Genomic DNA, 12,558 nt, shown 5'->3' with positions numbered 1-12,558 from the left:
AAGTGCTAGTACCAGCGCTTCTAATTCAATGGAAACCACGTTCCTGATGAATAGTTGGCAATTTGAAAAAGAAAAAGCCCTTCAGACTGCTGACCGAACCAAAATTAAAATATTACACAGGCAGAAAGAGTTAAAACACCTACAGAATTGTTCTTTATTACAGAAATTCTAAAACCAAATATGTATTACTTAACTTTCTGTAACCCTGGAGGTCCTGGAGGAACTTCTTGGGCTGCATCAGCAATTGGTTCTGGTGCAAGATTATCAAATTCTTCCTTGCTAATGAGATTTAGCTTCTTAAAGTTCTCAATCTCTTGCTGAATTAGAGAAAGCAAATTGTAAATGCAAAAAGCATGATAATGTATATCACCCTGAGAAACAAGTGAATTTCATAAAACAGAAAATAAGCAAGCCAGAATTGACACACAACTACCCATACACAGCCAGTACAGATTTCTTTTAAGGAAGATAGAAGGAGTCTCTAGCACACATTGTAAAAAAGTTGCTGTGAACACTGTATATAACCTAATGCAGCTCACACTGCACTAGCTAAAAGAGACAGTTATGCCAACAAATGGGCCAATGGAGGCAAGCAAGGCCATCTACACGCAAATTTTCATAGACAAATAAGAAATAGAAATCACCAAGATCCTGCCCCTTGCCCAGCCCAAAACCATCCTCCTTCTGCAGTAAGCGTGCCAAAGAAGGTCCTAGCAATTCTGGGGAGCAGAAGAGGCTGTGCTCCCTTCCTCAGGCTACACCTAAAGAAAAGCCAGTATTTGTAAATAAAGCGTTCAACTTTTGGGGTTTTTTTGGGTTTTTGTTTTGGTTTTTTTTGAATTGGTAGCATAAACTGCAGAAGGACAGGATTTTCCAAGATGGGTGGCAACTTCTCAAATTACTCATGCCCCTACTCAACTGAAGGTGGGGTGGGACATGTGCGTGTGTGCATGCTGTGTGTGAAGAATCTTGGTTAAATCATTGTCAGGAATGTAACAACAACAACAAAGAAAATATTTAAATATTTTCTCTTGCTGTGTGCTATTTCTCACTGTCCTCTTCCAGTTTGCTGGTTTTCTCGGTCCATTTCCTTTGTAATAAAAGCTCCATATTCTGAATTCTACCTTTATTTCTTGCTCTTATTCTCAGCATTCATTTCAATTTTTGTCAGCACTTTTTTGTACCCACATTTTGTCCTTTAAGCTACTTTCCCCCTTCCCACCCACCCCACAACCCACCTTTGTCCTTACACACAGATAAAGCTCCTTCCCCTCACCACTTAGTGTTTAGGTAACTTTGTATTTCTGTACACATAATATCTGCTAGTGATACAGCAGGATTGCCTACAGACATGCCACTCACCAGGCTTGCTCGCACAAAAGAAAGGGTTTCTTAAACCAAGAGCAGCAAGTGACAGGACTGCAGCGTGCCATGTCGGCCTCTGCCTATGCAGTGCTGGAGTTCAACTCATCTGCAATTTTACAGCTTATTATATTTTAAAAACTAGTAATTTAAAAAAAAAATTAGAAGATCAGAAAGCTGACAATCTCCTTGTAAAGTTTTGAAAGCCTCAAAGACAGGGGCCCACGTACAGGCTAGGAAATAAAAGGGTTTCTATAATAAAATAAGGCATGCAATCCAAAGTTTCATTTGCTCACATTGCTATCATTCTAACAAGCTGCAAGGCAAACAGAACCTTAATATAAAACTACTTTAAAATTACTGTATTACCTTCCTCTCTTACTATCTCATCTCAGAAATGTGCTCCCTTCCCCTCTGGTAGGGGTTTGCAAATGTTTTGAAACAAGTTATTCATAGAACAAGAAAACACCGGAAAAGCTGAACCATCTCCAAAACATTAAAAATAGTTCTAAAAAATATTCATTCAATGTTTTTGGTCAAATCTATGACAAGAAAAACTTGCTGGTTTTGCTTTCAACTATTTACAATATTATCAAAATAAAGATAATTCAGTAGACCTGTAAATCCAACTACTGTCACTTTTCTTTCAAAAAAGCATAGCATTTTACAATTACATAGCAGATGGCTGAAATTAATTTTGGAACTGTTTGGACAGGCATGGTTTTCAGGTCAAAAAATGAAGAGAGTTACCTTCATCATAGTGTCATTTTCACTCTGCTCCATCCACAAATCCTGTTCATAATAGTATAAGCCATCATTAATAACTTTGGCAAGTTCTGATGTAATTTTTGCACGGCATACATGGTTGCCAGTACGATCTCCACTAAGATGTTTTCTCATATACGGTGGTGTCTGTGTTACAATCAAAATCTTGTTTATGTCCTGATCATCAATTTCATAATCGGAATCGCTGTCTGACCAATCAGTAAATTTATTCTTCCGACCTTGAATTTGTTCCATCTCTTCATCAAACAAAAAATCAAGTTCTTCTTGTTCTTGTTCCTCTGGAGGCAGGGGTGGCTGTTGTGGATCTGATGTTTGATCAGGTATAGGAACACTTTCCTAAGTTGGAAAAGGTGATGCATTTTATATTTGAATGGGATAGTGATTATCCAAATGGGAGACAAATAGAACACAATAGAACACTTTAAATAAAGAAATGTATGGGAATTAGAAACAATGCAGCCACTTTCAGATGCTTATTAAGTAAATTACTGTTCTAAATAATTCTGCCATAACCTTTTAGAACAATTCTCAATGCACATTACAATATATTTTTCAATAATCAACAGGTACAACTGTCCCTCAGCAGAAAAAAAAAAAAAAAAAAACACCAACAAACCAGCAGTATTTCCTTTCCATTTTAGTGAGCTTTGGATCAGGATTTTAAATGCACTTAGTTATTCTAAATCTGGTAGAGTGAGAAGTACACGCATTAACTATATTGCATTATCAAGCATCACATACATTAACACATAAAAAAATCTTGTTTTACAGTATAATCTGAAGGTTGGCAGGTTTTGCATTTGTTTATTTAAACATAACTTAAAGGTTTTCGATTTTACCTTTAGTTTGACCGTGGATGCACGATGCCTCTTCTTCACTTCTATCCAAGGTTCAGAGTCCAAATCAGGCAAACTTGTAGACAATCCCTTAGACATTGTCTGAAAATTATTCATTTCAGTGTTTTCCTTTGGACTCAGTGGGCTTCCCATTCTTGGAGAACTTGGTGCAGACTCTAGCAGTGGAAAACAGTAGTTCAGTTCCTGTTGTGGGTGGTTTTGGTTTGTTGTTGGTTTTGTTTTGTTTTTTAAATTGTTTCACTAGTCTTTCTTCTAACCACAGCTACCATTTTTCCACCTCTCTGGTTAAATATAACACTGAGCAGCAGAATTTCTTTTCATTTTTAGGAGATAGCATTTCACAGTTCACTCAACATTTTAGGAAAAGTTCGATTCTAGCAACTTATTTACGTGGAAAGTTTCTAACAGTCTGAGAGAAATTATGTGTTATTCAGAAAACAAGAGCAGCATCATTAGGGACATGTTTTCTCCACACCATCCTCTCGCTCTATGGACGGGTGCCTAACTCAGTCTTCATTCTTCCCATTTAATTCCAGCCAACATTTTAGTAAAAGATTTCCTTGCCAAGGGTTGTCAGCGAATAAAGCCATCTCCCTATTAATAATGTGAATGAGATCACCATTCAAAACCAGGATGCACCAAATAAAGAGTTAACTTTCAGCTGCTACCAAAATGAAGCAGATTTTATGACTAATTGAAGATTACTATTACTACTTCTACTACTAGTACTAAAGGACTGTAGTCCATCATACTGTATTCTGGATAATGGTCACAGCAGTTAACACATAAGAGACATTTTTATCTACTTCACATCAGCCATGCCAGCCATGTGACTTGGCAACTGCAAGGCTGACGGGCATACCAGCTGAATAAACTGTTACTGAATGTACAACTTCTGTTATGAAATCAGTATCAAGAGGCAAACTTCCTAAGCTAGATAGACAGTCCTAAACTTATGTTTCTATAAAATAAATTCTTTACCAGTATGTGAGCCAAAAATTTGGCCTGGTATGAATTCTGGACAATTGATGAGCTGAGAAAAGTCAGTCGGTGGCAGACTGCATGGAGGAGGACCTGGAATTGGCCACTTTTCTGGATCAACCCTTTTTCTTATCCGCTGATCCACAGTTTCAACTTCTGTACTGTCCTTTAGGGCCTGTGTGACAAGCATATTATAACTTTAAAAACTTTACATATCCAGCACGATCCAAAAAAAAAAAAGAAAAAAAAAAAAGAAAACAAACCCCAAACACAAACTTTGCCATTTATAGTCTCTTTATAAAATCCTTGTCATTGCAAACAGAAATATTCCTTAACTTCATAATAGCACTGACTTTAAATGACAGTAGAAAATCAAAGCAGCAACTTTCTACATACATAACTTCTGAATTATTTTACCTCCAAAATGAGTGCAGCATTTGTAGTGAGAGCTTGCATCCGACGGAAGCTAGCAATCAATGAAACAGGCAGAAATCCTTGTTGGTCCATCTTTCTCCTCAGAAAGAAGTCTCTTTCCAAATTTTCTGTGCTGAAATAATACTCACTGCAGAAAAACATACAAATATAAGCCTATTATAGGTTAAAGAAAATCCTAAAATAGCAACTTAGAGATTCCTTGTTAAAGTCTTCCATTAAAAACAGAGCATACTTTGGCATCAACAAAATCGTTCTTTCAACAGGTGTATCATTATAAGCAAGACTTACAGAACAGCATGCATACTCAACACGTTAAGAAAGACTTATGATCCAGTACAGTACATAGGGGTATAAATCAAAGCCTTGTTCCATTTGTGCATATGAACTGCATAAGGAAAAACTATGCTCGATTTTTCTTTCACCCATCCCCTCCCTTATTACTTACATGAACAGAAGGAAACAACATTCTCTTAGCCTCCATATAGATGAAGGACAACTACTGCTTACAGTCAGGGCATAAGTTATTTCCCACACAGCAGTATCAGTGCACCTTCATCCTGAACTGTATCTTTTCTTTTCTTTTGCCAGTTTCCAGTACATTAGAAGGTTTAAGTATCCTATCTGAGTGTTGAGGCACATACATGTACTCTGAATCATTACTTCAAGCATGCTTGTGGGAAGATGAGAAAACAAAAATAGTAATGTTGTATTTGTCATGAAACTGTACCAAAAGGCACAACAGTTTGCGGAGAAAGGTAAAGTCTAGAAGAAGAGATGATGTTTAGTGGATAAAGAGAAGAGGGACAAGGACCATTTCAGCAATCTGACAATACCACAGAACAAGAGAGACGAGGGACAAAGAAATAGTAGAAAGACCAATCTTCTTAAACAATGAAGCTGCTCTATGAAATGATCAGGGTGTCAAGATGTTTTATACTTCGCGAAGAGAAAAAGTAAGGAATTCATGATCTGTCACACAAAGCAAGGGAACGAGAAAACATCCTATGAAAAAGTGGAAAAAAACCAATTTAATCATGACGACTAAAATCTAGGCCTTTCACAGAGTTTACACATCGTACCATGATTTTGCATATTACATCCAAGGAATACTACTCCTCATCAGGTTCAGGAAAATGTAGATAGTGAAATATTTAATGGAGAGCAATTAAAATTCTATGACACAAAAATAGAGATAGAGCAAAAATAAAACAAGAGAGCATTAAAACGCTGAGGGGAAAAAAAACCACCAAAAACCGCACATGCAAATGTAAATAAAGTTAATTCTAATTTCAACAAAGTATAAAATGCTAAGTGTCTCCACTGAAGTTGGGATCAAGGCCAAAGTTACCAAGAGGAGAGGACTCCGATGCCATCATTGACCCAAGGAGAAGCTTGATACCATTTCTTTCTCTAATTTTTTGGTAGCTAAAGAAATTCAAAGCAAAAGCTCTCTATATGAAACACTCAGCTCCAAGACAGAATGAATATAAAGTCTCAAAGTTGGACAGTAAGACATACGACAAATGAAAACACTGCCATTAAATTGGAGCAGAGAAGAGAATAAGGCTTTCGGAGAATTAAGCTCTTGCTCAGAGCTATGTAAACTGATCAGTGAAGCAACTGTGCACAAAGAGAAGGTTTCTTTCAAGAATATCCTATTTACTGTTCTGAACTGCTACACTTCTTTTCCCCTCCCAATCTACAAGATAAGCAAGCACAAAATCCATATATCAACATTTTACTAATGTTACCTTTACAGTCATACAGTAAAGGTAAAATCTTGTAACGATTCACCTAGTTAAAAATTCCACAAGCAGAAATGGACAATGACTGAACTTGACTCAAACTGCCTCACTTGATGTCCATCACTCTAGAAAAAGGAATGTGAAAGACCATTAATGATAAATGAAGACAACGCACAAGTTTGCTCCAACTAGAGGGACAAACCTAAACACACATGCACCGCCTCCAGCTTTTTCTTTTTCGTCTTCCTCAGAGTCCCTTTGATATTCTTGAATTGATGCAGACTTGGATGCATGTCTGAACTTTTCTTTCTTTCTTTCTTTTTTAAAGAAAGAGGACTTTACATAGAGTTCTACTGTGTGTTGCAGACTGAGGAGTTGCTAAGCACTGAAACTTTTCAGGCTGACAACTTCAGCCTGTAATTAAAAACGTTAAAGATGTTTTTTTATGCAATACAAATATTACTCTCTCTTATACATCAAGCTGGTTCTTGGGACAAGCATAAGCTGCTTGATAGCAGTGTATTTCTTTCTGTAATTACATATCAACTCAGTTGGACACAGTCGCTAAGATTTTTCCCTATTAAGCAGGTAAACTGTTTTAAAATTCATCAATTCACTAGGATTCAAACTAATCTCACTTCTCTAATATATCCTGATTTATCTTGGACTCCGTAAGGAACTCTGAGACATAACAGTTCTGTGTAGCTTTATTCTTTACGTACTTCCTTTTTGGCATAGTCATTTTAATATTTTATAACTAAATTATGAAAGGCAGACAAAACCATCCCCATTTAGAAGCTAATAATAGGTAATTGATGAATAAAGTCTGTTTCCCATCATTTTTGATGTGATAAAAGAAGTGAATAGATAACAAAACCATCTTTTTTTTTTTTTTTTAAAGGAGCATAAAAATAGTGAAGTTGTGTCCTAAACCTGCTCAAGAATCTCCCTCTCTCTCATGGAAAGCAAACTCCATAATCAAACTGCCTTAGGAGTTTATTTCAGACAAGCAACCAATGGCTCTGGTTAGCCAGCCATGCCAAGTCTTCTATTGATACCTGCCAACCTCTTGTTGCTAAAATAAAATACAAATACAACCAGAAGTCAGATGTGACCAACGCTGTAACTGACATTTTTCTCAGCAGAAGGGGACATCATCATGTCCTACCTTAGAAGGTCTGGATTCTACACTGCATGCCCAGAAATCTGGCCAACAGTGGAGTGTCTGTGCTCCTCCCTCACTTGTCTGAGGACAGTGCAGGCCGATTATCCTGACATGGGGGTACATGTCCACTGTCAGGTCTCATAGGGGCCTGGCAGCAAAAGTAACAATAAAGACTGCAATAGAAGTTTTGAAGTTGATAGCCACATGCCAGATACTTTCTGCCCTTAAAGAGGCTTTTTTCTTCCTTTTTGCGTCAACTGTAACAAAAGAAGCAAGAATAAAATAAGCAAGTTGCTTTATGGAATACAAGGGCAATCAAAAACCACCACAAAGGCATCGCAGAGAAATGCCGTTGCAAGTACAGAAGATGAAATATCTGCCAGTGGTGGAAACTGTCTCTTTAAAATGAACTAGTGGTTTCCAGGCCCTTTTTGACTTGTCTCCTGGTGATAATCAGTCTTCCAGATGGTTTCTCATTGCCTAATGGTGTACACGAGAAAGTAAACATTTCAGATTATTGAAAAATCAAGTATCATTGCAAAACTACTCTCTTTCAGTTAAATGTTTCAGGTGAAACACTCTGAAAACATAAAACTAACAAGACTTCTCAAAGTGAAATTGAGAGCAAATAAGGGAAACGTCTAGCTACATCACCCAAGAAGAGCTTTATAGGCAAACAGACCAACAGTACTCAAAAGCACAAGCTCAGAGACATCCATATCTCAGTTACATGACAACATAAAAAGAGGTCTATGTACCATAAATAAAGCAGGTATACGAGTTAGAGCCAGACTACAGCACAAGATGCAGAACAGCTTCCTTAAAATTCCTCCCCATCACTCAAGTTCTTCCACCCCACTAGTGAATAAATTCAAACTTACACCGGTAATGGTCAAATCAATAAGTTCAATTGAAACATCTTAATCTCCATCTTTATATGGATAATAAGGATTAAGCACTGTTTGAAATCAGTTATTTTATCTGAACTAGATCTCTAAAAATATTTGTACATGAAACAATCTACTTACATTTGATGTTTTATATATTCTTTGAGAAGTGCTTCATCCACAGAATACATCTGCACTCCTGTTCCATCACCATAGTAATACATCACACTAGCATTAAGCTCAGGTTGAAATACTTGGTCAGTTCCTTCCCCATACAGTTCTTGATAACCAACTGAATATTCAAAGTTCACTTCAAAATAAAAGAGAACATAATATTTTTTCATTGTCTTTCTTTTAAGTCCAGCACACAAATGTTTTAAGGCATGATAAACACTGCTATTTTACTGTTGGTTTTCAGCATCTGATTTTAAAAAGACTCAAGCTACTTAATTATATTAAGCTACAGGGTATGTTTTTTGAGACAACTCTTACTTCGTATGCAAACAATAACATTATAAACATAGTTTTAAAATTTTTGCTAAGCATCTACTACTTTGCATACTTCTAGGGTTTCCTCTGCCTCGTCCTCTTCCTCTGCCTCTACCTCTTCCTCTGCCTCTGGAGAATCCTCGAACACTGCCACCCTCACTTCTCACGCTGCACACTTCATCATGATCATCTCTCTTTTCTCTATCACGACGCCAATCTTTAAGAGAAAAAAAGCATAATACTTGCAATCATAATTAAATATCACAGTATAATTAAGTAGTCTCTGATTTACTCCTAGGTATTAACCACAAAACATTGCACTGAAAAGTGTGTGTCTCCATTTTCTGGATGCTCAGAATGGCTGAAGGAAATGACTCTGCAGAATACATGATTAGCACCAAAAAGTCTCTTGTAACATAGAGTTCTCAGCTTGCGCCCAGGCAATCCACAGACTCAGTCACGCCGGCTGAAGCTGAAGGTCAGATCTGAAAGCTGCTAGGGTGAAACGGTAAGGTTTGCCCAGCCAGGCCTAAGGGCGAGTCAGGCAGAAGCTGTTAGCAATAAAGAAAAGTAAATGGCCTTGACTGGCAGTCAATTTCAAATGCTTCTGTAGTAACTGGACACTCTGGTGCCAGCTCAGGGATCACAATACCTATGATCAGCTTGGGTCAGGAAGGCATAATCATGCAATTCTTCTAGGCATGATAATACGGTCTCCTCCTGTGGACAACACCCGTACCTAGAGGGAGCTAGGAAGAGCTGCTAGCTCTTGACAATCCTGCTCTGGGCAGGATTTCCACAGCCACGGCTCTCCAGAGCCTCCCTCTTGTTCCCTCCCAGAAGCAGCCATCTACCACTTCCCTGACTCCACCCATTTAACAGCAATCATTTATTCTCTGCTGGTCCTGCCCCAAACTGAGCTTTTAAGTTAAGAACCCCTTTTTGATAACAGATGCAACTCTAAGATGACCGTAAGAATCTATGTAAGGTTTTCACATAAATACGTGGTCTGCGCACATAGCAAAAGAGAGTGAGAGAGAAGCAGAAGAAAAGAAGAAAGGCAGGAAGGAAAGAAAGCAGGTCCAAACCAGACCCCAGGCACCTTGGCTCCGCTCACCACAAAATTTAAGGACAGGTGTAATTCTCACTTTACTCATGAGAGAAAATGAACCCCTCTCTCACACACACTCTCTCACCCCATTTGTTTCTCTTTTCCTGACACTCTCAGAGACTTCTGTCTTCAGTCAGTCACCCTTGCTTAAAGTTTAAGTTGTAATTGGATAGTCTTCCAGATCCCAGGGGACCTCTTTGTCAGAGGAATGCCTGGGAACACAGACTCCGATCAAATTAAGAGTTGCTAAATTTAACACCGGACTGACTAAAGACATGATTCTTTGTTCGTATTAGAAATCCTGTTTTACTAGCAACTATTTTTAATGAACCCTACAACAAAATACATATGCTCATACATTCAAGTTCCTGTATTTCACTTCCTGTCAAATAAGACTCTGAATTTTAGAATATCATAATCTGTACATGTGTCTCACTGGGAATTTGGACCTTAGCCTTCACACTTGCTACCCTCTACCTTAGAGATCCCAAATGCGTAGGCGTTATTTGAACTACTTCCCCAAATCAGTTCCATTTTTGCACTCAGAGTACACGTGGCCCAGACACATGCAAAAGTCCTACATATAACACCTTCATGAGCTAGTGTATTTAAGACTGAAACAAGTTTTTTATTTAAACAGCCAATGCTCCCGAAGAGCAGGAGATGTCTTATGTTCTCTCACACTGAAACTGGTCTTGAATCACTAGAGCCTTGAGGTAGAGTTCATGCTACAAGTTTCTGGTCATTTGACCATCAGGTTTCTGAGAAATAATTGCTGAAGAAAGTGATACACTAGTAAAAATCCTCCCCCTGCCCCTGTTCATCCCTCAGACATTCAGATCACACCCTTATATCAATGTTCCTAAAATTACTTCATAAACAAATCCCATCTCAGTAGCATCCAGCACTTATTATAACGAGCAAACATTTAAATTGTTAATGTATATTGCAGTTTTAAAACTTAAATGCAAATACACAAACCAAAGAGTTACATTCAGCCTAAGATTTCTGCCATCAGACAAGCTGTATTCAGAACACCTGAGGACCAGAAACAGTACCAGATGTGGTGCATTTCTCCCTCTGTTGTGGTAGTACAACTTTTTGCATGGCCATGCTGAGAAATAGGTTGGGAAACCGAGGGAATTGGTCCAGCTTAAAGGAAAAAACAACATCGGTAGAACTGCCAAAGCAGAGTTCAAAGTGTAGGTCCACAAGCAATTGCTCTGTTAGCAACAAGCTGCAGGAACAGCAGTAGAGCAGGACAAAGTAGCCACCTTATGAGGCTATTCCCAAACTTTCTGCATCATAAAGCTGTGGCCCAAGACTCTGTAGGAAGCCATGAAGAGAAAAATATATGCTGCTCTGATTCAGAGCACAAGCACACGCTGTAAAGATAGACTGTTTCCAAACTCAGTTACTCAGCAGAGTCAGTGATTGAGACATTACAATTCTGATCAATTTGTGAAGAGGTTAAAAAAAAAAAAATCTGACAGTAAGCTTTTAAACAAAACTTTCCAATTTAAAATTTGTTAAACTACAGTACAATTTATTTCTTTTTTGCTGGTTATTGGCAAATAGTAACACTAGGTTTTACTTACCATAGCCAAGGTCAAGTTTCAATATAAACTGCCAATCTAATGGCCTACTCACGTGGTATTATACTTTATTTGCCACAAGTAGAAAGACCCAGAGATTGAAAACTACTTACTTCTTGTCTCATTCCGTCTGTTGTTATGAGGTATTAACTTGTTTGTTTCCAGCAGAAATCTTGAGCTAGTTCGAGAGCCTGGTCTTTCTTGACTGTCTGACCGTACATCATCCAGGTGAAGTGGCACCCATTTCTGCTTGTTACCTTGAAAAGTTAATGTATTACTCTTAATTGTAGTACTACTTGAGGTTTCAGCTCCTGAAAAGATTCTATAGAATTCTTCTTGTAGAGCTAGTAACAGTTAATTTCAAAGTTTAAAAACTGGGAGAAACTTTAATGTGGAAATTTTAAGATATGATGAATGACTAAACAATAATCAATGCAGTAAACAGGAATTTCTCAGACTGAAAGGTAACCTTACCTAAGCTTTATATGAAATTAAGGTTAGCTTTTTTTATGTAACAGATTTTTAGATGTAAGCTCCATTATCAAGAATTTATAGCTACATAAGTGTTAAATTTATACAGTAAAATCATTACTATATAATTTCACAACTTGCATATGAAACTTAAAGATAAAAATAACATATCAGGTTAACCACTAAAATAAAGATTTCAATCACAAACGGTAAAAATTTTCCTGAGAATTTAGCTGTGGTACTGTATTTTTACCTTGAGATACTCGGATTAAGTTCATCTGAGGGCATCAAAAATTATTGGCAAAGCTGTACTTTGTTGTAGGCTGGCCTAAAATATCCACTAACTACTTACTTTATGACAGTATTTGCTGTTCTATACTTGATTGGTATTGTGGGCTTCATACCTTTGTAGCCAAGAAATATAAGCAAAGACAAAAAATGCGTTATCTGCTCTGTGGGGGGAAAATATAGCTTGCACCTGTAGAATGCTTTGCTTTAATTTCCACTTAGACTGAAAAAATTAAAAGCAATAAAGGATTTTTTTTTTTTTTTAATATATACATAGGAAGATTAACAAATCTAAACAACAGAGTCTTTAGGATCTGAAGAAATATCAGCAGGGAAGCAAGAAAAAGAAACAGTTGATGGCAGCAATATCTTAAAACTCTCTCAGC

General features: G+C 37.4%; 1 protein-coding gene across 11 annotated transcripts in view; it reads right to left on the bottom strand.

Moving 5' to 3' along the window:
- Positions 1–12,558, bottom strand: part of LARP1B (La ribonucleoprotein 1B) — a 41,194-nt gene that overhangs the window by 7,865 nt on the left and 20,771 nt on the right. For 8 of the 11 annotated variants that reach the window (XM_052815093.1, XM_052815082.1, XM_052815111.1 and 5 more), the window contains 8 exons: positions 11,527–11,670; positions 8,781–8,924; positions 8,360–8,528; positions 4,404–4,548; positions 3,987–4,161; positions 2,988–3,160; positions 2,113–2,484; positions 196–317 (listed from right to left, as the gene is read on the bottom strand). In XM_052815093.1, coding sequence (XP_052671053.1) covers positions 196–317; positions 2,113–2,484; positions 2,988–3,160; positions 3,987–4,161; positions 4,404–4,548; positions 8,360–8,528; positions 8,781–8,924; positions 11,527–11,670 — 1,444 coding nt within the window. Of the gene's footprint in view, positions 1–195; positions 318–2,112; positions 2,485–2,987; positions 3,161–3,986; positions 4,162–4,403; positions 4,549–4,866; positions 5,092–7,334; positions 7,589–8,359; positions 8,529–8,780; positions 8,925–11,526; positions 11,671–12,558 lie in introns of those variants that run through there. The other 3 variants (XM_052815172.1, XM_052815162.1, XM_052815153.1) reach the window with 3 other exon arrangements.

The sequence above is a fragment of the Harpia harpyja genome, chromosome 2, assembly GCF_026419915.1.
Source record: "Harpia harpyja isolate bHarHar1 chromosome 2, bHarHar1 primary haplotype, whole genome shotgun sequence".
Lineage (NCBI taxonomy): Eukaryota > Metazoa > Chordata > Aves > Accipitriformes > Accipitridae > Harpia > Harpia harpyja.
This window is presented reverse-complemented; position numbering and strand designations above follow the sequence as displayed.